At 44.3% G+C, this 23,775-nt stretch overlaps 1 protein-coding gene across 1 annotated transcript in view; it reads left to right on the top strand.

Annotated features, from left to right (window-relative positions):
- The first annotated feature begins 6,004 nt into the window (after nucleotides 1-6,004).
- Dd (CTD nuclear envelope phosphatase 1-like protein dullard) overlaps nucleotides 6,005-23,775 on the top strand; it is a 29,766-nt gene continuing 11,995 nt past the window's right edge. Inside the window, exons 1-5 of the mRNA XM_050195307.3 lie at nucleotides 6,005-6,246; nucleotides 11,492-11,558; nucleotides 12,373-12,491; nucleotides 16,396-16,467; nucleotides 19,795-19,911. Coding sequence (XP_050051264.1) covers nucleotides 6,148-6,246; nucleotides 11,492-11,558; nucleotides 12,373-12,491; nucleotides 16,396-16,467; nucleotides 19,795-19,911 — 474 coding nt within the window. The 5' untranslated portion in view covers nucleotides 6,005-6,147. The remainder of the gene's footprint in view (nucleotides 6,247-11,491; nucleotides 11,559-12,372; nucleotides 12,492-16,395; nucleotides 16,468-19,794; nucleotides 19,912-23,775) is intronic.

Below are 23,775 nucleotides of genomic sequence, written 5' to 3' on the forward strand. Positions count from 1 at the left end.
CTTGGTCCCTGCTTGCTGTTCGTTCGTTTAACATTTTTTTGATTAACCGTTTCATGTTTGATCGACTCGCGACAGTGACTTTCTGTTCTTTTTTTTTTCTGCGTAGTTATGAAGTTGTCAGAATGCACTTGCATTGTTCTCACAAGGTGCAATTTCACGTTTATATATACACACTATATATTTATTGGCATCTTCATGTTTGATGAGCGAATGACAGTATTCTTTTTTCTCCTAATTATTTAATTTATCAAAATGATTTCACATTGCTTTAATAAGGTACACTTTCATGGCATTGATGGACACTAAAGAGAAACCAGGCCAGGCTTGTTGCAGCACTGGTAACAGTGGAGACCATCGTTGTTTTCCAGCCAGACCTTCTACTGAGTGGTATGGCCACGGCTACGTACGGGAGATGACGGGCACTATTTTACAAGTTTCCTATCACTCAATCGCGCTTTCGGCATTGTGGGCATGTTATATTATTCCAGATTTAAAAATACAAGAACGAAGCTTTGCGCTAGAACATCGATAGTGTCATATGATGCAAGTTTCACTCACTTTCGGTGACCTGCTGTCCTACTTGTTTGTAGAGATGTATGGAAGTAATTTGCCATCATGTTATTGTAGTCATCACGCGACGCATGTTGTCATTTGTTCACACACGGGAAGTGATGAGGTAGCCAGTCCAAAGCAGGGTTGCTTCCTGTTTAGAAGCCTTTGAGAAACTTACGGCATCCGTAGTTCGCAGTAAAATAAGGGCCAGATGCTCCGAGAGATTTTGAAAGCGTCGTGTCTCCTGACACCCGTCTATTCTGAATATTGCCGAGACGTTTAGTTTGGATTGGCTCTCTGCAGCAAACAGCACATATGTTACGACGGGGTATACGTGAGCCACAGCCAGGCATCTGGCCACGGCCCTCTAGTGTTGAGCGATAGGGCAGTGACGAGACTCTCCCTATGTCCATAATTATCCGCTAACTTCGTTCTTAATGCCTTTTGTGTGCATGCCCCCCTCCTCGTATGCACCATTCCACTCTACTTCTTGACATTCTTTTCCGTTAGTCACTGTCACACTCTTCAACATTCACTGGTTTATTGAATGGCGCGGCGGCCGCTAACATTCCCATATTGCTGTTTCTGCATGGACTTCGAGACCATTCTCATACCTGCCTTCCCACCTGTTTGCTGTGGCGGTCTCTTAGCTTCCCTGACTCAGCCCCCCCGTCCTTGATATATTTTGCCGTGCGCAAATCAGCTAGCATTCTTCTAAAGCGAAGCTAGATTTTTTTCTCGAAAGTTAGCCCGCCTCTAGGGTGGTCCAGAACATGTATATACATGGAAGGAGCGTTGCAGAGAGGAAAGAAGAAGCGAGAAACTCGTTGGGACCTTCGGACCCCGTCGAATATGCACAACGCCCTCTGGAGCTCCCTGGGCGTCGATCGCCACATAAACCTATTAACAGCTGTAATCATCCATGACCCCTCGCAAAACCACTGCAGAAATTGCAGCACTTAGCTTTCTACTATACTCAAGTCCAGACAGAAGCTAGATAGTATGGTAGAGAGGAGGGGGAGAGAGGAGGCAGAGAGTGGGTAGAACCGACACAGCTTTGCCACTCTTCGCTCGCAGTTCCCATACAAGGAGGGGGGGGATGGATAGGGAAAAAGCAACGGTATAAGCCGAAGGAACGCTACTACTATATAGACAGGACAGCGGTTGCCGGGGAAACTGGATAGATTTAAGTTCTGGGTACGGTGACATGAGAGAGAAAAAAGGTGGTTCAGTGTGAAGAGGAAAGGTTGGCGCTATCTTTTGCAGCCCTTGAATGCTTCAAACAAACACGTACCCCACGCAGAACAGACTACATCACTACATGACTGACCTATACAAAACATCATATTGCGAAAATTGCCATAGCACACTAGACGTACATCACTTGCTCTGGCCGTGTGGTCGGACCCACGCAAACAAGGATCAAGACTCCACCAGGCTACAAGAAGCATTACGCAGCACGGACCTGGCGGAGCAGCTCTGGGCCGTCCAGCGAGCCCACGATGCGGCCAGGGAGTTACAACTCCCGGTCCCAACGTGGGAGTAGCCCGCTCTATGGGACCTTGCGTCCAGTAGCTCGCAGGACCTTTCATTAAAGTTATTCAATCCAATTGAGGGAGCACGGCTAAGCGTCACATAACAACTCCTTTCTCCCCGTTCGGACTTCCCTTTCATCCATGTCGCTCTTTTGGAGCCCACGTCCTGAAACTTTCTGTTCCGTGGGAAAGGGGGGTGGGGACGGGTTACGTCAGAAAATTTCGGAGGGGGGGGGGGGTCGACCCCTCTCCTGGCTACGCCAATGGCTTGGGGCCATTTTTGTGCCCACAGCTGTGCCATATTTACCGCTAGTGTTCGCCTTCAAATTCAAAACCGTTCAGTTCTACAACTAGTTTTGTATATCTGTTACGATTTGGTTAGGAAAGGCAGCACACCAGCAATGCTCCAAGCATGGCCCAATCCTGGCAGAAATTTGTACCCATCTTCAACCAATGCTGGCATATTGGCAAAGTGCAACCCAATCCAATGCTGGCCCTGAGTTAAAGCCAAGATTGGACCAATGTTATGCCAATGCAGCAGCCATTGTGCTGCCAATGCAGGACCAGTGTTGAGCCATATCACTGCCATTATTAATGCCAGCTTTGACCCAATGCCCTTTGCATGACGAATATTGTAGATACGCTGGCTCTAGAGTACGCATCCATTCTTACCGCGAACCTTTTGCTAGCGGCATTTATTTGATAGCAATTGTCCCCATCCCGTCTTCCCCAATAATAGCTGAGCTAGCTCATTCACTTTTGTGACAGTTTATTTACGAATAAATTTGCACAAATAGGCATTTTCCGTGGACCTAGGTGGGTGACGCTCGGTTATGTTCAAACAGTTTATTTACAGGCAGGTCCCTCAGGATAGGAATTGGGCAAGGTGCCGAGGACGGTGGGCTGGCAAGGGATTTCAGGGCAGCGAGCTGATGTCGGTAGGCAGGTTGGTCAGTGATTGGATGAGGGCGGGCTGGTCAGGCCCCCGAGGACCATGATAACGCGGTGGTTTCGTTGAATTTTCTACCACTTCCCATAGCGACTTCACCATTACTTGGAGGAGATGCTTGCATTGTAAAATAAAAAGAAATATTGTCAGAGTCGTTGGTATGACAAATGTATGTGGCAATGTCTTCATGTTGAAAAATCGCCACACCGCAAGAATAGAAGTTTGAGCAGAAAGTTCGAAGGGGTGAATCAAGATATTTGTCAGGTAACACACTTTAATATTTCAACATATACGGCATATTTCGTAGAAGGTGTAAGAGAGAATATTTAGAACACGAACATAAAATTCGCAGGATCCGTCCGCCTTGTTTACACCCCCACTGAGCATTTTTCACGATAGGAGTGCGCTGACAAGAACGGACAAGACTGCAAGCACTCAGGTGGTGTTGCACCCGGTCGGTGTGCTAGCTGTGCATAGAAGGAAAGGGTGAATGAAGAAAACGGTGTAAACGCCCCACGTTCCCCCGCTGGACCTAGCCCGACCGCGTTCTTTGGGCGGCAGCGACGGAGGGATACAAGGACAACAGTGGCCACGCCGCATTCCCCCGTGCCTGCCTGAGCAGCCAATTCGACACAGCAGGAGGCGCTTGATCTTTAGCACTGACCAGGCTCACGTGGTGCGTGGGGGAGAGGGAGGTGGGGGTTGAAGGATCGAAAGCTAGGCCGAAAGAAAATCGGGGATGCGCCGTGCCAAAGATGGGCAGACCCGAGAGGGTGTTGACACGCACAAACTTTCAACTAATTTCGCTTTCTGTCAGGGGCATACGTACAAGGAGCTTACTTCACACGCACGAACAAACAAATCTATTGGAATGGGAGCATGACGATTATGCCCCCGCAACATGCCATGCATGCTAAACAAACAAAAAAAGAAGTTTCGCTAATACATATGCGCTCCATCTCGATGCAATATAAAATGGTTCCATCAGCTCTGTGGCACTGTAATTCTCGATTCTCCTCAGAATCCTGATCCTCCAAAGCCGCGGAGCGCACATGCAAAATATACAATGCGCAGGCAAATAAATGCGAAATACCGTTGCTTCTTATGGAAAGCTCATGTTCCCATGCACGATCAATAAAGCAGCGGCTAGTTTGCCCGTTACGCGGCTTCCCCTGCTTGCTACGTTGTACATTGGCTTTTCTCTTTAGGTGAAGACGAAGCGCAAGAACGGCCGCGTATACCATGCATGGAGTTGACATGGAAGAACCACAGGTTATTAGTACAAATCCTACGTCCCCCCCCACCACCACCCCACGACGCTCCTCATAATCACATTGTGGTTTAGGGACGTAAAACTCCATATTTTAAGCCAGCTTAGTAACCCATGTTGACAAATCCACACGAATCTCGGTCCAATATTTCCCGCCTTTTTTAATGGCAGTGCTAATAGGGCCAGCCTTGGATCTCTGTCACAGTGGTACAGACAATATTCGATTAACGCTGTTTATCTTAGGCCATCATTACGCGAGCAATCAGAATGGCACAGCCAATATTGGAACCACGCTGTTGACCTTAGGCCATCACTGGGCAAGGAACTGTCAATACGTATCGAACGTTGTCGCGAGCTGATGTGCCGCCTGGGGCATGTCTTTTGCTGCAACGTTCTGCAAGGGTCAAAGGGCCGCCATTCCGTCATCATGTGGCATGTTTGTGCAGCGCGAACTACCATCGTAAGCACGTTGCTCTTCCTTTATTTTGCGATCTCAATAAAACCTGACTGATCATGTGTTTTGGCTCCGCCCACAGCTAAAACTGTATAAGTAGAAACCCCATATGTTACCTAATGTACACACTATATATTTTATATTACACGAAGCCAACAGATAATGACAAATACAGTTTGGGGGAGAGAGGTCAGTGTGCTTGCGGCATGCCCCCTCCTCAACTCGAGAACTAGTTGGTATGTTGACTTGTATACTAGCTGATAAGCAGGCAGAACTAGAGCTCTGTCAGACACTAAGCTACAGTAGCGTTCCATTGCTGCTAAGAAAATATTAAGAAACATAAGCAAACCCGCGGGTCATCCAAACTATACTCCCCATTATCCACGCACCGCTTCAGAAACAATCATATAGGACACCCGCCACGCGTCCAGTTCCGGATATTCTAACAAGGACGTCCTAACGATATTGCATCAGGACCTTTTTTTCGGACCTCGCGCGTATGCGCCCCCCCCCCCCCCCCTCTCCGATGGCTCGGCCTTTCAATTTCATCGAATCGTTCGAATTTCACTTCGGAGCCATCATGTGTGCAGTTAATGTGCGCATCACATGCGCCCTCAGCTCAGAATGTGGGTACGTAGGGTGATGAAAAGCCGCAACCTTGGAAATCCCGCAATGAAATCCAGCGAGCTTTGGTTCAATCTATGTTCTGGGTGAAAAAATAAGTACAAATATAGCAAGGGCATGGATATGACTATTGGCAATTAGTTTAACCGTGCCAAGGGTGAACGCAATTTGGGAAGGGCGTGGAGTAGGTGGGGCGGGAAACAATTGTGGCAGCCATTGTCAAGCTACCAGAAAAGACGACCAAGACTACAACGCAGAGTTCAGCGGGTGAGAGTGTTTTTTGGCGCAGCAACAACAAAGTCCGATTTTCTTTTGAGATTGAGGAGAGCGCCACGGCGCTTGCCAGGGCGTTGCGCAGCGAACGGTTATTTAAAGATTAGTCGTGGGCGGCTAGAGAACCCGAAAACAAATTCAAATAGAAGACTGAATGAAACTACAGAAACACAGAGGAGGATAGTAGAAAGGGCTGCGCAGGTTCCCAGGACGAAGCGCTTGGTCACGCTAAAAATGCGCACGTTTGAATCAGAAGCGAAAGTCAGCTTTCACTGCTTTCGGTCACTGCTTTCACTTTTCGCCGCTAGGCAGTGGTGCCGTAGCGGTGCGCAGACGCTTGCGCAGTCGGCGCGTCTCGTGGTCGGTATCATGGCGGCCTCAAACCGTGAGATTTGGAGGTTCCGCTAAAAGTAAATTAAAGTTTGGGATAGTCGCACACTTTTTTTTTTTTAATTTGTGCATATCGCGGGTGCTCGTCAAACTTATACCAATGTTGAAGCAGTTGCAAATGGGACTTCGCGCCTTCCTCCTACTGGCTTCGAAAATATGGAGTTTTATATGTTATGTTGTTAGAAAACAGGTTCGAGCGGTGAGTACTGTTGGAGAGCTTGCCCAACGAATTTATTCATTCAAACGTCGCCAGCTGGTATTGCTGGCTTCCGTGCTTACTGTGTCACAGCTTGCGCTAGGAAGCGATTTGAGCGTTAATCGACCTGTTGACGCAAGGTCGTAAAGCAACCTTTGTGTCGCGGCGATACTGCTTGGGAGAGACAGTGGATTTCTGTGCATTGCCTTTCCGACTTTTCTATCCGCTGCTGCGACAAGAAAAAAGGACCCACGTTTTTTCGTGCATAAGTATTATTACGGCCTGGTAGAGTGCTGTTCATTTAGATTTGCTTTGTCTCAAGTCTCGAAAAACGTCCAAGCACCGCGCCGGAAAAAACGAACAAAGAAAGAAAGAAACCCTGCGCTTTTTTCTTTTCCCTTGATTTGCCGCGGTGTCCTTGCCATTGATTTCTCGTCTGAAAAGTGCCACCGATCGACTGTGACGCTCTCAGTATTGACTGGGTCGCACATTTCTTGCCTCCAACTGGTAGTAGTCTAGTATTTCGTATCTTACCCGGCATCGTTCGTCGCCTCTTGTAGTCGCTTGCATGGAAAGAGCTCTTCACTGCATGGAACTTCGGAAATTCTACGTTCGAAGTAATGGCAACCTACTGATATGGATGCTATATTGCAGCGCCCCGAGCACTGCTGGATTGATGTATCTGTGGTGACATAGAGAAACCGATGAAATCCGTATTTCAATGTTTGGCATTGCGTCCGATTTAGAGAGGCTTGGCCAGCTATGAACACGCTAGCTTCATGTTCGTGCGTCAGTGTGGCGGTTCAAAGTACTTGCCGCAAAGCACGGAATCATGAACACAGTGGAATCGTTTTTATGTTTTTTTTTAACGAATCCTTTCATCGCTTCTTTCGTGGATCGCTATCTGCCGGTAACAAAACTGATAGATTCAACTGAGGAGCATGAAGGAGTATGTCCCCACCGCTTCCCTCGTGAACCTCGTGTAATAATTTTGCGACTCTAATCGTTCTGACTTCGCTGCAGGTTGCGTTTCCAATTCCAAACGCATGAAATGCTTCTACGGGAGCTTAATAACAGAGAGGCAAGGTTTAAGTGAATGGTTTGTTTAAATGTACAGCTGGGCGCCATCGTTTTGAACTGATATGAGTAAAATAACGAAATTGTGGCAGTAAGTCTCTTTACCTTCCCTTACTTCTTCCCTGTTCCATAATAGCCTCAAATGGCCGTGCTCGCTCCGTCAAAAGTAATTTTTTTTAATTTGCACATGGTTTTGTCATATAGATAACTGTAAAATTGGCTATTCAGGTGCATTTATATCTAGCCTACACCGAAGCACTAATAACTTGCATAGTGCCATACAGCATTCGGGCACAATACCTTGTTATCTTGCCATTAGTGTTGTATACCAAAGAGTAAAGAACTTCCGGACTTGTTCAACATTGCTGTTGTCTGTTGTGCTTGGTAACGCTTTGTAGCTGTTGTGCCCGTGCTTACCGAAATTGAGACTCTCTTTGTCAGTCTGTAGAGATAGATATCTACATAGGTGATTCTAGTAAGGTTTTTGTTGAATTGGTTTGTGTGTAGCTTTGAATCGGAGTATGGAGAGAAGACAGTTCAACGAAAAGTGCTGTGTACAATGCGAGAAATTCTGTGTGACATACAGTTGCGAGTTGGCACTTTCCCTAATTTTGCGGCTTGTTCGCAGGGAGCATGCACTCTCTCCTCCGGAACACCCTGCTTCAGCACTACGTGCACCGAAACACGATCAGGGAAATGCATCATATGTAGCTAAATAGCTTTCAAAAAACTTCGTTCTGGTGCCTAACCATAGTGTCTTTGTTCTCTATTTCATCCAACTCTTGGACTGCGCTACTCAGGGGGCTAATGCGAAACCAAAGCAGTCCATCGTGCCGTCTCCGCGGGCTGTTTACGTCCCAACATTGAACAGCTGTCACAAGCAGCCTGTGCTCTCACAGCTGTGCAGCAGCCGTTCAGATGCACCCCTGAAATGTATGGAGCGTTTTGTTTTTTGTACTGCAATACTGACGCCCCGTACGTGCAGGATATAAAGCGAAAGATGAATTCCCAGAGCATGGTTTTCATGCAATACACCGGACTTTCATTGATTTCTTTTTTTTTTACATTTCTTTGTCACAATATATGGCTTAGTTGAATGCACTAGTGAATTTCTCATTTACATTCATTTAAGTTTTAACTGCTAGTTTGAAGTGGCAAGTGTTTGTGAAACACACAGTGATGCTATGACACTCATTACCTGTTTTATTTTTTGTTGCTTGCTACACTCTTTTGTGTTTCAACGCAGACTCTATTTCATTTTTCCGAGGTAGATTTTCGTTAGATGTCATTGAGTGGCATGTTTCTTTGTCTCATGAGTTTTGTGGGAGGAATTAAAGACATGAAAACGAACAATGATATTTGGACTTCAGGTGCATGCTAGAATTTCTCGGTGCAGGCTCCAAATGTGTGTGTGCATATTGCTATGCTACATCAAAGCTTTTTCAAGAATTCGATGACCAGTTGTATTCAGGTGAACAAACGAGTAGCCTAACCAAAACAAACCTTTGTAAACAGCGAGACTTATCTAAAGATAGCAAGAAAAAAGTGGAATACCTCAAGCAAATGACCTGCTTAAACATACCACTCGTCTAGATTAAAGTCATTAAATTTCTGTGCTTGTTATGAGAGACAGCTGAAGTTCTTAAGGAATGTGAAAGGCAGGCTTTCAGAGCTGTTAGTACTATTTATTACATTGTCATGATGAACAATGATGCAGTAATAACATTTTGGGAGCTCTTCCCATCTCTGATTGAAGGCTTCTGTCCAGGCTCGTTGGAAATTTAACTATGTGGAAAGACTTTTCAAAAAGAAAATATGATGCATGGCATGTGGATTTTTCCTGACTTCACTCGCACAACCATAAATCATCTATGTAGTAATCAGCAGACAAGAAAAGCAGTTGAACCATTTCATGTTTTGAGGAACATGTCTTGTTAATGCAAGAGCAAGTGTCATGCAAGTTCGATTAATTTTATAATGTTAATTTTGCTGACCTTTAGCTATGCTTTCTTCCTTCCACCTGCATGTAGCTACATTGTTTGGAACGCATAACCTCTTTGACCAGTTCGGGGATTTGTAATGCTTTGTTTTCGATAAAACACTTTCTGATTGTGTGCCAGCACTTGTATTTTCCTTTATGTTCCTGTTGTGCTTGTTCTAGAGTTGCACCATTTTGGTGCAACTTGTGAAAGGTTTCACAAGTGAGGTGGCCAAAGCAAAAGAACCCCTACATGCTTTGACAATCTAGAAAACCATGCTCTTTTGCAAACAGAACTCTTTGACGCTGGCCCGAGTTGAAATCATGCTGAGCAATCTCAAAAACATTGCTGTGTCATTAAATAGTTAGGATTTTCTCACAAAAGTGGAACTCTTCAACTGGCTTTAGACTTTGATATTGGGGAGTTTTAAAGATAGAGACCCAAAGTTACAGGATGCTATTTGCCACACCTACCAAGTAATGCAAAATAATATGAGAGTTCGGATTTTTGGGTATGCAAAACTGCTTAGGAACACTAGTATATCTAAAGCTCCTCATTGGAACAACGAACAATGGAATGAAAAAAAGACAGCCATGAGCCATGATGTCGAGGGACATGGAGGTGGCAGTGTGGGAAAGAGAGGAAATGCAGGTAGCTGTCATTCTATTGTAGTTGAGATAAGCAAGAAAAGAGTGATATTGGGCAGGCAACGTAACGCACGGAGCAGATAAGATAATGGATGGGTCTGCAAGAGTAACGCACTTGATGCCGAGGCAAGGAAAGTGCAGTTGTGTGTGGTGGAGGACTTGGGTGCTGCGGTGAGATCAGAAAATTTGTGGGCATTAGATAGAATTGGGTGGCACAGAATGGAGCTAACTGTAGATCGCCGGAGCAGGCCACCTTTGCTCTTCAGTGGAGTTAAACAGAATGACGGTGATGATGGTTAGGACTGTTATGCTTCCTGCTGACCAATTGTAGGTGCCCTTGCATTTCCACTGAACACGCTAGTGCTTGTGGACATGTACAGGGAGGCTGCTGAAAACACAACACGAACACTTGGCAATCTAGGCTAGGCAGGGTGCTCGCTTCATACGTCCTTGAGGATAAGCGATAAACCTTCGCAATTGCACGTCGGCACGTGCGCAGTGTCCTGCTTTGCGATAGCCCTTATTTGACGTTATTGCATTACTGATGAATATGTGGTTTGCTGATAAGATACTAACTTATCTGTGCTGCTGATGAGTGTGTACTGTGTATTGACAGTGCGCATTGTATTTGGGGCCTTGTATCACGCAAAACTAACATATTGTCTTCCTTGCCGTGTTATGGTCTTTAGAAATGAAGTACATGATCACCACAGCTGTTTCCATGCAAGAGGTGTGGATAATCAGGTGCTCTGAAGCAGTGTAACAACATTATTGCAGGCACTCCAGGACCGTTGAATTATGTTTGGTTCATGATCACGTGGGGCAGTAATTTCTAATAAAATAAATCTTGGCACAGTTAAGTAAGAAGTAGTGACTACAGCGAGATGAATATGCTTAAATGTTCACAGTAAGTATACTAAAAAGCTAGACTAAAGTATAGAACAAGTAAATGAAGCTATAGATTGTGATATCATAAACGATTTGGCCATGCAGGAGCTGAAACACCTTTTAGCTGGTCCCAGTTTTGATCTTTGTTTTTAGCCTCTTATTTATTTTTTTTAGATGATTGGTGGTGTGTGTCATGATTATCCTCAGTTTGAAATAAGCTTTATCGAAAATAAATAAATAAAAAGAATGACTCAGACTCAGCTGCTCCCAAGTCAATGACTCCGCTAAGCAGCTCCTTTGCAATGTACCCCTTCACACGACCTAGCAATCCCAGTCATACAACCGAGTGAATGTTTACATTAGCCATGCTCAAGATTGGTTTTCACTGTAACGCCACTGGGCACTGTTGTCACTTTGAGCCAACGGCGAGTGGCCAAATTCATCCTAAGCAAGCTTTATTTTCATTTCCAAGCGTTTCGGCACGAGGTTACAGGGATATTTTAATACCTGTAACTAGTAACTGCTTAGTTCAGTAAAGAACTAAGGCGATGACAGTGAAAAGCTTGTGTGATGAAAGGATAACGCAAATGTTCCTTGTGGTGGGACACTTTGGGGTAGCAGCATGCCTAATTGAATGTCCGTCCTTACTCCTTTCAGGTCATACAACACCAGACAATCAAGTATGACGTTCTACCCCTCTCTCCGCTTTCCAAGCATAGGCTAAGTGAGTAGTACCTCTACTTTTCAGCGGTCTCCGCCTGGAAACTGATATGGAGTGCTGTTTTGCTGCTGTACATCATTACTTGAGGTATATTAATGGCTAGCTAACTTATTCTGTGCTGCAGTAATTGAAAACCTAGGAGTGCAGCGAACACATCTCTGACAGAATGCGTAAGCGTGCATAAGCAGATTGTATCTGCTAACCTTTTCTTTCCATTTTCTTGCAATGCATATCTCTGCATCAATGCATAACTCGTGACTGTGAGAAATGTTTCTATATGGTGTGAGGGGTATAAGTTGGAAAGGTTACACAACAAAAAGGAAAGGTTACCCGGCGACACAATGACGACTTGCTGTAACAGAAGGGATGAATGTTTGAAGGCAGCAAACCCATTTTTGAGCTTTTAGCTGCCCTTTCAGCAAAATGAGACATGGAGGGATGAACTCGACTTTTGGTGATGCATCTGGGCAGCAATGTGCAACTACCACTATTGGCATTCAGCACGAGTGGCATTCTTAAAAAAAGATTTAAATTTTGCTGTGTAACAATTGCACTTCAAAGCCTACGTTACTCTAGAGTTTGCTAATCAGTGAAGCACTTCAGAACAAGATTTTTTTAATTTGCATCAGGTGGAAACTATGTGCAACAGTTTGGTTTAGCTTGCTACTTTGTTGTTGTTTTTTTTGCGTATTTTGTGTGCTAGTGATCTGTGCATCTGCTATATCTTTCATCAGTGATCTCCTAACTTTTCAAATCTAAAACCTGAGTCACTTGCCTTGATTAGCATCTAACACTATCTCCCGCCCTGTGTTCGCAGGCTTGGTGAAACGGAAGATCCTAGTCCTAGACTTGGACGAGACACTGATTCACTCGCATCATGATGGCGTCATCAGGCAAATGGTCAAGCCGGGGACGCCACCTGACTTTGTCCTAAAGGTTACTACATTTTTTTTTTTTCATATTCTCTTTTTCTAAGAGACGCAGCTCATGGCATCTGCTAATAGTTAAACCTCTCATGGCATTCACCAAATTGTTCATCTTGGCAATGTGTAATAGAAGGTGACCAAGGTAAATAGACATGCCTATACTTGCTATTTTCATGCACAACACTTGCCACTGATGTACCTGATTAGCATGCTCGCACGATTTCTTCTTTGTTGGAGATGGCACCTTCCTTTGCTGTACCATGACGTCTGTATTTGAGTTAACAAAATTTGAAAATTCTTTTGCCCTTACTGTCGCTTCCTTACTTGTCAAAATGCCCATGGGGATCACATCTTGAGGTCTGTTTCGTGCACTAGTGCAGGGAGCGGGCCTGACTCCATCGCCATTGCACTCAGATGGCCAAGCTTGACTCTTTCTCAACTGCTAGGTTCACGCTGGGCACTAGTTTCTTGTTTTGGCTGAACACTGAGGCGAGTTCTGAAGCTGAACGTGCTTATGAAACAGGCTGCAGAATGCTGTGTCTGTGCCTGATTTGAGTGCTAACAAGCCAGCAGCAAGAGCAAAAGAATTTTTGTATGCGGCTGAATGGCATCATGTTCTTAATACTGTTCTATTTCTTGTCTTTGATTGAAATGCTTCGCGTCGTTCTGGCCCCCCTTCCCCCCCCTTCTGAAAAATGCAGTACAGTCCTCACTGCGCCGCATAGTGGTGCCTGGGGCATTTGTAAACCTGCAGCGAGATGAAAGAATTTAAGCAGCTACGAGGTTGCTGAAAGTTGCGCAGATGTCCCTCCGAGTTCTTCAGTGGACAGATATTCACTGATCTGCACCTGGCTATAACTGTTGTGTTAAAGGGACCAACAGAAAAACAATGTGCAGACATACTATGGTGAAGGTAAACAAGAGTGTACCGTTTAATCTCGCACATTCTCTACAGGCTTTCTCCTTTTCTTTCTGCTTTTTCCTTTCAGTCTCCCTTGACGATTGATCTTTTCGCCTACTTCGTCGTGACTGATGGTGCAGACAAGCAGCAAATCGAAACGAGAACCAATAACACACAGTACACGCCCCGTAATGGTTAATGTTTGTGTTTGAGTCATTCACAGTGCGCATCTACAGTACTGTACCACTAATTGCATCTGTGCATGGAGTAAAGAAAAGACTTGGAAGGAATGAATGAAAAACTTTATTTTCACAAAGGAGGTAAGGAAACATGATGTTGGGGCTGTCAGCCTTCACAAAGCAACCATCTCTGATGCCGTTCTCTTCCTGCTTTCACTTGTCCAATGTGCACAGGGCATAGTGAATCTCACGAAAAGATTGCTGTACAGTGTTTTCAGACATATCACATTGTTTGGTCCGTGGTAGGTTTGAGTGCCTGCCGCCGCCGTGGTTGCTGCCTCTTTCCCCACCCTGTTCGAACTGCTTGCTACATTTGAGGCCTTTAGTTATTGGCCTCGACACCTGGAAACATTGTCGTCGTTGCAATGGCAGCACTTGCTCTACAGCTTCCCCATGAGTAACTGCGCATTGCAACTTTCGAGTGGCACAGCAGACAAGCAGGCAATGAACCCACCGCAGTCGCCTTGAGTGGCTAGAAATGACTGACCACTTGCCATCTCAGGAGCAATGATGTTCTTGGGTGCTTTTTCCATGAGCCCTTCATATTATTTAAAAAAATTTTTATAATTAAACTTTAAGATCATCACGTGATGCTCCCTCTGAAGTTTTTTCTTTTCTCCATGCCTGTGTGTCATTCTAGTCACAATGTTTAAATCACATTTCCCAGGATGCATTCTGTTTCTTTGGTTTACTTATCCTTACTGTGTATATAAGCATAATATGTGGCTAAAATGCTCACAATCATTACTTTGTGTGTTCCTCTGTGTCTTCATTTCATTATTGTGGCCTTGTTTAACTGTATTGCACAGGACCTGCCAAAATGTGCACACGACGTAAGCGTTTGAATTTTTGTTCGTATCTAGCCCTTTCCCAAGTTTTTACTAATCATTTAGTTTCATGCTTGCTTTGGTTTTAATGCTGAGCTAGGCACACTCGGTAGACTCAGAAATATTTGAATATAAGACTGTTGGACGTTGCTAACTAGGAAGTTTGAAAAGCGCAATTTTTAGGTGACTCTCAAAACAGGCTTGTGCGAGCATCTATGCAAATACTGTAAACTTCTATTAAAGGGCCCCTCACCAGGCCCCGTAGCAAATTTTGGTTATACACTGAAAGTTGTTACGTGTCCTCTAGGGAGCGTTCTGCAGCAAAAATTCTTCAAATTGGCTCATTAATAGCCGAGATAGAAATATTTCAGTGCCGCAAACTTATGATTTCAGGAGGCGAGCTCCATTGCAGAGCGAGACACTTTCTCCACTTGCCCCGTCCAGCCTCCGCAAGCGAAATTCCTTCCCTGCGTTCTCCCATACCGGACCTCGAGAAATGCGTGTCGCATACGTCACAGGCCTTCATGTGTTTTTTAATCACTTTTTTTTTTTTTTCGTCGCTGTGCACGAGCTGTTGTGATTGCTTGCTTTTGCTCAGCTCACAGTTTTGCGCACTGTCCACAAGGACACATGACTACGGGTATAATTCAGTGCCGCACGAATATTGAGGCAGAACAAGCGGATCGCAGAGCATGATCACGCGCTGGAACACGATAGAAAATGGCATAGTTTTAGTACTTGCGCACGTGACTGCACGACCGCGCGAACAAGCAGACAAAGTGGAAGTACATCGGAAGTAAAACAAAAAACACGCAGACATTCCATTTGTGTGCTTTATGGTTTCTCTAAACTTCAATTCGTCAATTCGAGCAACAGATCGCACAGATAACAGATGGAGCCTTGAATAATTCTCGGAAGTCACGTGTCACCATGAGCGGCGTCACACTGCAGACCCGAGTACCTAGACGCAGGGACGGGAGTACGCCAGCGGCCGCGAGGAGAAGGGATAATGGTGTTCGGATTGAAATGTCAGACCTTTCCGGGGTGCGTAGCGATGTAATTCTTTGCAAACTCGATCGTTGGTGCGCATTGTCTGCTCTGCGCTTGTCAGCTCAAAATGGCCAGACCTGGTGAGGGGCCCTCTAAGTCAAGCCTGACGGGACTGATGAAATTGTTCCAATTATCAGGCGGGCCGAATTAAAAAGAGGGGGCATAAAAAACTCAGAAACGCGCTGCTGATTCATTTGGCAGTATTTGCCTTGATCCTAACACGAACCCCAAATCAAACAAGCAACCACTTTTTAAGGGTTCAAAGCTCCTAAACAAAGTAGAAATCGGACATGCAGCTGATTTTTTACCAAGGCAAACATAGCATCCCTCTTGGGCATTCTAATATTCCTTAAATGGTATACGTTCATGCTATAACTGTCTGACGTCATTACTCAGAACTGGATGGGGCTGCATGAATTTTCAAGTGTTTCAAGAGCGCAAATAAGAGGGGAAAATTCATGTGCTGTGTCGTTCATACAGCTGCATTGTGGTTTGTGGGTGCCCAACATGCTAATGGTACTTTCACATTGCCAATGAGGCCACAATGCATTCTATTCATTTCCCCTGGCCGTTAAAACTTGACTTTTCCAAGCAACACCAGGAACAATATTCTGAGAAAATGCATGGTTTTGCAGCTATAATATAAGAATAAATAAATGAAGGAAAGCGTCATTCTTATACAAGCCCAAGACATGCACACTTTTTGCACATTACAGAAGGCGAACAAAATTTTCCTAAAGTGCTTGTATATCAACGCATATAAATTGCTTCTCGTGTCCTGGCTGCGCAAGCCAATGATGGCTTGGCTTATTTATGTGCAGTGAATTCCTTTTACACTTGGCACGCTCATTATTATTTTTTGTGTTTGTTTCCATTTTATTTTTTTTCTCTTTTCAGGTCACAATAGATCGTCATCCAGTTCGTTTCTTCGTTCACAAGCGCCCACATGTTGACTACTTCCTCGATGTTGTAAGTGTGAGCTGGGCTGATGGAACCTTGTTTTTTGCCTGGAGGTGCACTTACAAAAAAAATAAAGATTGAGAAGTTCATAGATGACTATTATATTAGGTTTAGAGACAAAACACAAAGGAGAAATAAAAAGGAAGCATGCTGGCAGCTGCCATGGGCAGGGGCATAGAGTTAGAGTGGCGAATGAATACTGCAGAAGTCTGCAAGGTGATGAAAAGGCTCCTGAAAGGCAAACATCTTCATCCACCGATCAGCAGCACAAAGCTACTGAAGAAAATTGTTACTAGTTTCTCAAATAGAAAGCTTTGCAGTTGAAGAAATGTCTGTCTTGGTCAGGCATAGAGCCTGAGACTAATGCCTTTGGTGGCATTGGGGCACCTTGCTCTATCACTTAAGCTAACCAGGAGGCTGGCAGATTACAAAATGAAGTCAAATAAAGTAGAACCTCGTTCATGCACTTTGAAAAACAACACAAACGAACAAAAATGTGAGAAGAAGCATACTAGCTGGGAAATGTAAGATATGAATTCACTCAAAATTTTGGCAGACTCAAATGTAATAGACATCTCCGCACCTCAAAAGTGTTGCAAGACACTGATGCGAAACAAGCTGGTAAGCCCCCGAGCGTCCCAAGATGGCACATTGTTGTTTTTGCAGCTTCAGCAAGCTTAGTTTGCGTTCCTTGAATACTATCGTACTTTGGTGATGTATGTACTGAACATTGTTGTCAAAACAGTTTTTTCTAACGAATCTATGAACAGGTAAAAAATAAACATAGCTGTGTCCGGTCACTTTTTGTGTTCTCAATCATGCGTATGCTGGCGCCAGGAAATCGTACATAACGAGATTGTAGCAATGAGGTCCTACTGTAATTTGACAACTCCAGGCATCGGGCTGGCTTTGCACTAAATACTGCTGCAGTTCAAATTACTCCAGGTTTAGCGTGCTTGCCCTCATTAAGATCCATTCAGGAAGCAAGAACTGAACTGTGGGAGCCAACCCCCTAGGGTGATGGATCAGTGGTTATGGCGTTCCGCAGCTGAGGATGAGGTAGTGGGTTTGATTTTCGACTGCGGTGCCTGCATTCCGAATAAGGCGTGATGCATAAAACAACTGTGTACTCTAGATTAAAGGGACGCTAAAGAGAAAAACGATTTGTGTTAATAACTTACCCTTCCACAATACCAAGAAAAGCGCTCTTACTGTGAAAAGACGCTTGGTAACAAAAAAGAAAAAGGCGCAAAACTGAGAAACTGGTGGCAACGCTGCCTTGAAATATCCTGCACCAGTTTGCCGTAACATGGATTTTGCTGCCATCCATTCGGACCTAGTTAAATTTCTGATGGTAAAAAAAAAATGGACCGCATCGTATTCTAAAAGTGCCAAGGACTGAACTGAAGCTTTCAAGGAATTTCAAGTAACCACAATGGCTAAAATGCAAAAATAAAATATACCTTGCAAACCATAACATCAAAATGACGTATCGCCCTGAGGCCTTGGAGCCAAATTCAAGAATGAAGCTTTCACCGTTACTGTCTCTTCTAATAATCAACCTAATACCGTGAAGTAAACTGAAAAGGAATTGTTTGAGAATACTTTATGAATCTAAACTGATTCAGTGTTTCGCTTCAGTGTCCCTTGAACACACGTGTCAGAAGTAACCCAAAGCTCCCCCCACCACTAAGGTATCTCTGTAGTCCCTGTGTTGCCTTGGGGCAATCAATGAATCAATCAATCAATGAGTGGGGGTCAGCCAAGGCATGGCTATAGATTCATGTACACGACCTAAAAAGAAATTAAAACTGAATATTTTTATTGGTAAACTTCAAAGTGAAACCAAACCACACTGTTTGAAAAGACAGTTGCCTTTAATATTACGTCAGCGACACCTTGCTTGAGTGGATGTATGTCAGGTGAAACTCTCATAAACACAGTGATAAGTCCAGCTGCAGTGAGGGGTGTTCACATGACTACTCGTCCCTTTGGCATGACATGCAGCGCATGTGGGCAGCATTTGCTGCAACTTCCGAGAGACACATACGCAGCCGCTGCCTTATTTAGAATGTTGTAGCTCAATCTTAGGTTTCTTTCCTTGGGGCTGAGCAAGCACAGAGATGCCAGTGCTTGAAGAATTGCTCATGTGATCTCAAGTAATTAATTACAACATTAAAAATGAGCTGTTATTAAAGCATTAATCAATTATTAAAGAAATAATGGATCAATCTCTATCCTGAGTATGTACAAAAGCCAAGGAGAGCATGAAGAACAAGAAGTATATACTTTCTTTCTCTTTTTTGTTTTGTATCAATGAAAGTGGTTGGGGTGTTGGGGATGAGGCGGCTTGACACATTTGAGGTCGGCCATGAAGTGGGTAGTTCTGGCAGTTGAAGTTTGATTGCAGGCCTCATTTTAGGGTCAGCAAAGCGTCCGTAAAGGCTGCTGCCTTGAATTTATGATAACTTTGAATTTATAGGAGCTCCAGCACATGCTTCTGGCATGTAAAAATGGTGAGACTCGGCGAGTGTGATGTTTGAAAGCCACTTCTAAAGTATCTTACTTTGATACTAAATGTTTGTCTCAAATTGCTTACCTGTCGTCATTGGCATTGTTGCAACATCACGACTTAAGTAAAATTTGCTGACTTCCCTCATAATGAAAAAAACTGAGAAGAGTGCTGAGCATGTGTCAGCTGCCTGGTATGCTGGCTCTCCCTAGAACAGAGCAAGCCAACATATCATAATGTCATAACACGTCCATCTCCTAAGTACCAAAACTGGTTTTGTGGAAACACTTATTACAGTTAAAAACCTAAGGTGCTCTGACAGCTGCCAGTATTGTTGCTGCGATTTAGAAGGCTTTTTAGAATCATTTGAGGTAATCATTTAGGTAATCATCAGGTAATCATTTAGAATCACTTGAGGTAAAATGATTGACCAAGTCGAAACTGCCATATTTTTTTATTGATTTATTCGATGAATTGTAAACGTTGACAGCTTTTCTAAAACTTGTCATGTCAATTCTCCTTTAAGCAACACATGAAATCTGCACTGGTGTTTAATTACATTAAGCCCCAGAGTGGGATCTTAAGCTGCACTGTGCTGTAACTGATGGTTGTAGCGTCTTCGATGCTCTAGGAATGTTTCCACATTGAATAGAGCTCCGAGGCTGTTGGGGCTACTGTGTTATGTTTTGTTATTTATTCTGTTAAGAGCACACAATCGCATAGTAAAAGGACCTTTAGGCCAATGTTTTAGTAGAGGTCTAGCTGGCTTTGCTTACTGTTGCTGGGTTCAGACTAATCCGGGGGGGTCATTGCATGCAATGCAGGTAAGCCAGTGGTACGAGCTGGTTGTGTTCACAGCCAGCATGGAGATCTACGGTGCTGCCGTGGCCGACAAGCTCGACAACAACCGGGGAATTCTCAGGAAGCGCTACTATCGACAAGTTAGTGCTTTGTCCATTCCTCTCTCTCTCTCTCCCTTTCTTTTCTTTCTTTTCTGCTATTGCTTATTGCCTACATGATGTGTAAAAATTGCAAGAAGGCCATGTAATGCAATTTTCACAGTCTAAATGGCAACATGCTTGCAAAGTTGTAAAAGTTTTTTTTTTTTGTAACTGTGTGCAAATTTTTAATCACTTTTGTTGCTGGTGTTTCTGCTGTTTCACTGGCCAGCTGCTGCATGCGATTTTTGTTGAAATATGAACGAATATCTGGTGGTCTTACAAAAAAGCGCAAAATCCACCACGGTGGTCAGTGGCTATGGCATTCTGCTGCCGAGTATAAAGTCGGTATGTTTGATTCTTGGATACCGCAGCCACATTCTGACAGGGCAGAATGTGAAAATGTTTATGTGCTTTGATTAGGTGCTCACCAAAGAGCCCCAGCTGACGAAAATTAATCAGTAGCTCTCCACTACAGCATCTCTCATAGCCCCAGTGTTGCTTTCTGACTTTGGATTTTCGACTAATCAATCAGTCAACTAGAAGCCCAGCATAACAGAAGTGTGCCGAGTCTATGAAAAAATAAATAAAGGTGGTTAAAGCTATCCAGCTTGTCTGAGGATTCATCTTAAGAGAGTGGGGCAGCACAGTTTAAGAAAGGCATGTGACCTGTGTGGTATCAAAGGGCATTGCCTCGCAAACCTTTTGAGGGAAAGAAATGCGGTGCGGTGCAGCATTGTGCACCTCACGGGGCCTCGGTGCAGGTCTCCATTCTGGTCCAGGAGGTGTGAATATTCTTATTAACAGTATAGAGAATGTGGTAAATGGGTAAAATGCTGTTTTGGTAGGCCACCGTGCAGCAGGCGCACGACATGGCGATGCAGGTGTCACCACTGTTGGTGGCCAGTGAATGCAGCAGCCAACACAACCACAAATGATACGAAAACCACCTTGGGTGAATACTGAAACAAGTGAAGCTTCTCATTATTCGGCTGTTTCCAAGCCGTCGAGCTGTCTCTCGGCTAAAGCAACTTCACATGCTGCTTCACTCTTCTCCGACCAATGGGCCATCTTATTTGGAGTGCTCTCTCTGGGGTTACACACGTCAGCCAACCCAGAGCACCAGTGGGGTGCATTTCTTCTGCTGCAACGGAGCGTAGGTGTGCATTAGCCACACAGGGGCTGAAATCAACGACACTACCAATTAATTAGCACCCTACTCAGCACTTAGTACCCTCTTTCTCATCCCTCCCACAGCTGCCTCTCCACAATCCACCGCGCTCCTTCCACATTGCCTGCTCCTCTCCACTTCCAATTACTGCAACACCAAACCATCCTACTCTGCAAAGAAACCTTCACTTTAAAAATGAAAACCACTCAGAACTGTAGAGCTAAAGTAATTAATTAAAGATTACATTCTGGAACTTCATTTGCCAAAATCACAATATGATATTGAGGCACTTGATGGTGGGGGATTCAGGATTAATTTTAGCCACCTGGGGTTCTATGTCATGCACCCCATGCGCAGTACACGGTTGTTTTTGCATTTCAACCCCATCGAAATGCAGCTGCCGGTGGCCAGGATTTGATCCCGTACCCTTGGGCTTAGCAATGCAACGCCAAAGCCACCGCACACGCCAAAAATAACCAAAAGCAACTTAGGCTCTCTTAACAGTGTGCTCCCTGCAATTGTTTTTATTGTATAAATGTGCTGTGCTGTTACGTGCACAATATTCATGCAGCTTTTAATTTCCTCTCTGGGAGCCATGCGGGGCTGAAAGGTAAACTTTTGAACCAACATGCCGGTTTTAGCTAAATTTGGCTTGAGGCTTTGTCTTCTTGTCGTTAGAACATGTAATGAATTTGATTGCCCTAGCACAAATAGGAAAAAAAGTTATGCATGTCACATTAAGCAAATGAGTGTATCCCCTTAGGAAAACTCATTTTAAATATTCTAATGCTAAATCAGTTTTTCTAAATACAGTCAAACCCGACTATATCGAACCCGTTTACATCGAATTATTCTATATATCGAACAGTTTCTGGGCACAGTATAGTTACATTGAGTATATATAGCAAAAATTACGCTTACATCAAACAAAAATAGCACCGATTCCCGATATATAGAACGTGAAGCGGCGGAAAGTGCTACCAGAAGTTAGCTTTCCCTTGTGGTGGTGGGAAAACCCGGCGGCGCGGCTCAATCTAATTACTCTAGACCCGGTGCCTGTGGCGCCCAACGCGTACACACAGCCGTGTACAAGTGGTTCATCTGAAGTTGCGTCCGCTGTGCCGACTTCCGCGTACTCAGTGATGAGTAAATTCTGATGAATGCGACGAAGCCGTTGCCGGTGTTGCCGAAGTTTGGAGTGAGCTGTCAGAATTTCCGGAAGCTGTTGATGAATCAATGGTGGACGAGTTTGTGAGCGCAAATGATAGTGTTGTGACCATGGGAAAGCCCGAAAACGAAGGCTACATTGCCGACATTGTACCGAGCACAAGTGAAAGTTGGCACAATGAGGAAAGCAACGACGGTCCTTGGCCCACATCCTCCGAAGTGATTGGTGCACTCGCACTAGCCCGGAGCTTCTGCGCGAATGTGAAATGTTGCAGCCTCAGCTGCTCCGACTCCTTAGACAATGTGGAAGAGTGTGTGCGTCGCAGGCAGCAAAATTGCTCAAGCAGAAAAAAATGGAGGAGTATTTCATGCGAAACTGAGCTAGTTTCATCCCTAAAGTGATTTTATAAATGGTATGTGCTTTTATGACATCCAATTATTTAGTAGGCTTATATCGAATTATGCTTTATATCGAACTGTTAGGCGTTTTTTTGCGAGTTCGATATAGCCGGGTTCGATTGTAAATATCGCCTGGATGCCCCATATCGCAGGATAGGAGCAGCTGCTTGCAATTTTACGCCTTCTTCTGTAGAAACCCATCACCTAAAAGCATTTTCCTTCCTTTCTTTCTTTTATTTTGATTCAGAAATTTGCACTTTTGTCTTGATAGGTGCAATTTAAAAATTCAGGATGTGCATTGTCTTGTTCCCCACAAATTTTAGCCTAGAAACAATCTATAGTTATCGCTTTGAGACTGCAAAGGCGAAAGCCTTTGCAGTCTCAGAGCGATAGTTTTCCTAAATGGGCAAATAGGCCAAAGAGTGCACTGAGTAAAATTGATCTGAAGATCTCAAAACATGCCAGAACACATACAACTGCAGGGGAAAGAATGCTAATTTCCTTTTCTTCTATCACTCGGGTAATAACCAAACTTGGCAAGGAGCTTCTCTATGTACCTAGAAATCCAAAACAAACAAAATTAGAAAGTGCGTATTTCTGGGAAAAATTGTGATTTTAGCCCTGCATGCCTCTGTAAGTGAACATGACAGATTAAAGGAGTACTGACATGCAATTTTTATGTCATGCTTCTTTAAAGACAGCTGTCGACTCGACAATTCCAGTACAAAGCCTCAATTCCTCATGAATGGCACAAATAATTAATTGCAGCATCTTTTATACAACCCGTTAAAAGTGCTTGTCTAGTGCAGTGCGGCTTTAGATGTGAAAGAGGAGACTCATCACGCAGGGGGCGGGACAGGGACTCCTGCGCTATTTTTTATACTGATGCCACATTGCGCCAGAAGTGGAAAAAAATTGCCGAAATTGCATCACACTGGGCTATAACAGCTTTGGTGGCAGCTGTCTCGAAAATGCCGTTGGGTATCATGGCCACCTTGTGATCACCAGCACAGCGCGGTGCTAGGCATTTTGTTTATAGTCATGGAAGTCGCATGAAATCACGGCCTCCATGGTAGCGTGCGCGGTCCTTTCTTTATGAGGCTGTTCAACTTGTAAGGAGAGTGTATACG

Source organism: Dermacentor andersoni, chromosome 3, assembly GCF_023375885.2.
Source record: "Dermacentor andersoni chromosome 3, qqDerAnde1_hic_scaffold, whole genome shotgun sequence".
Classification (NCBI taxonomy): Eukaryota; Metazoa; Arthropoda; class Arachnida; order Ixodida; family Ixodidae; genus Dermacentor; species Dermacentor andersoni.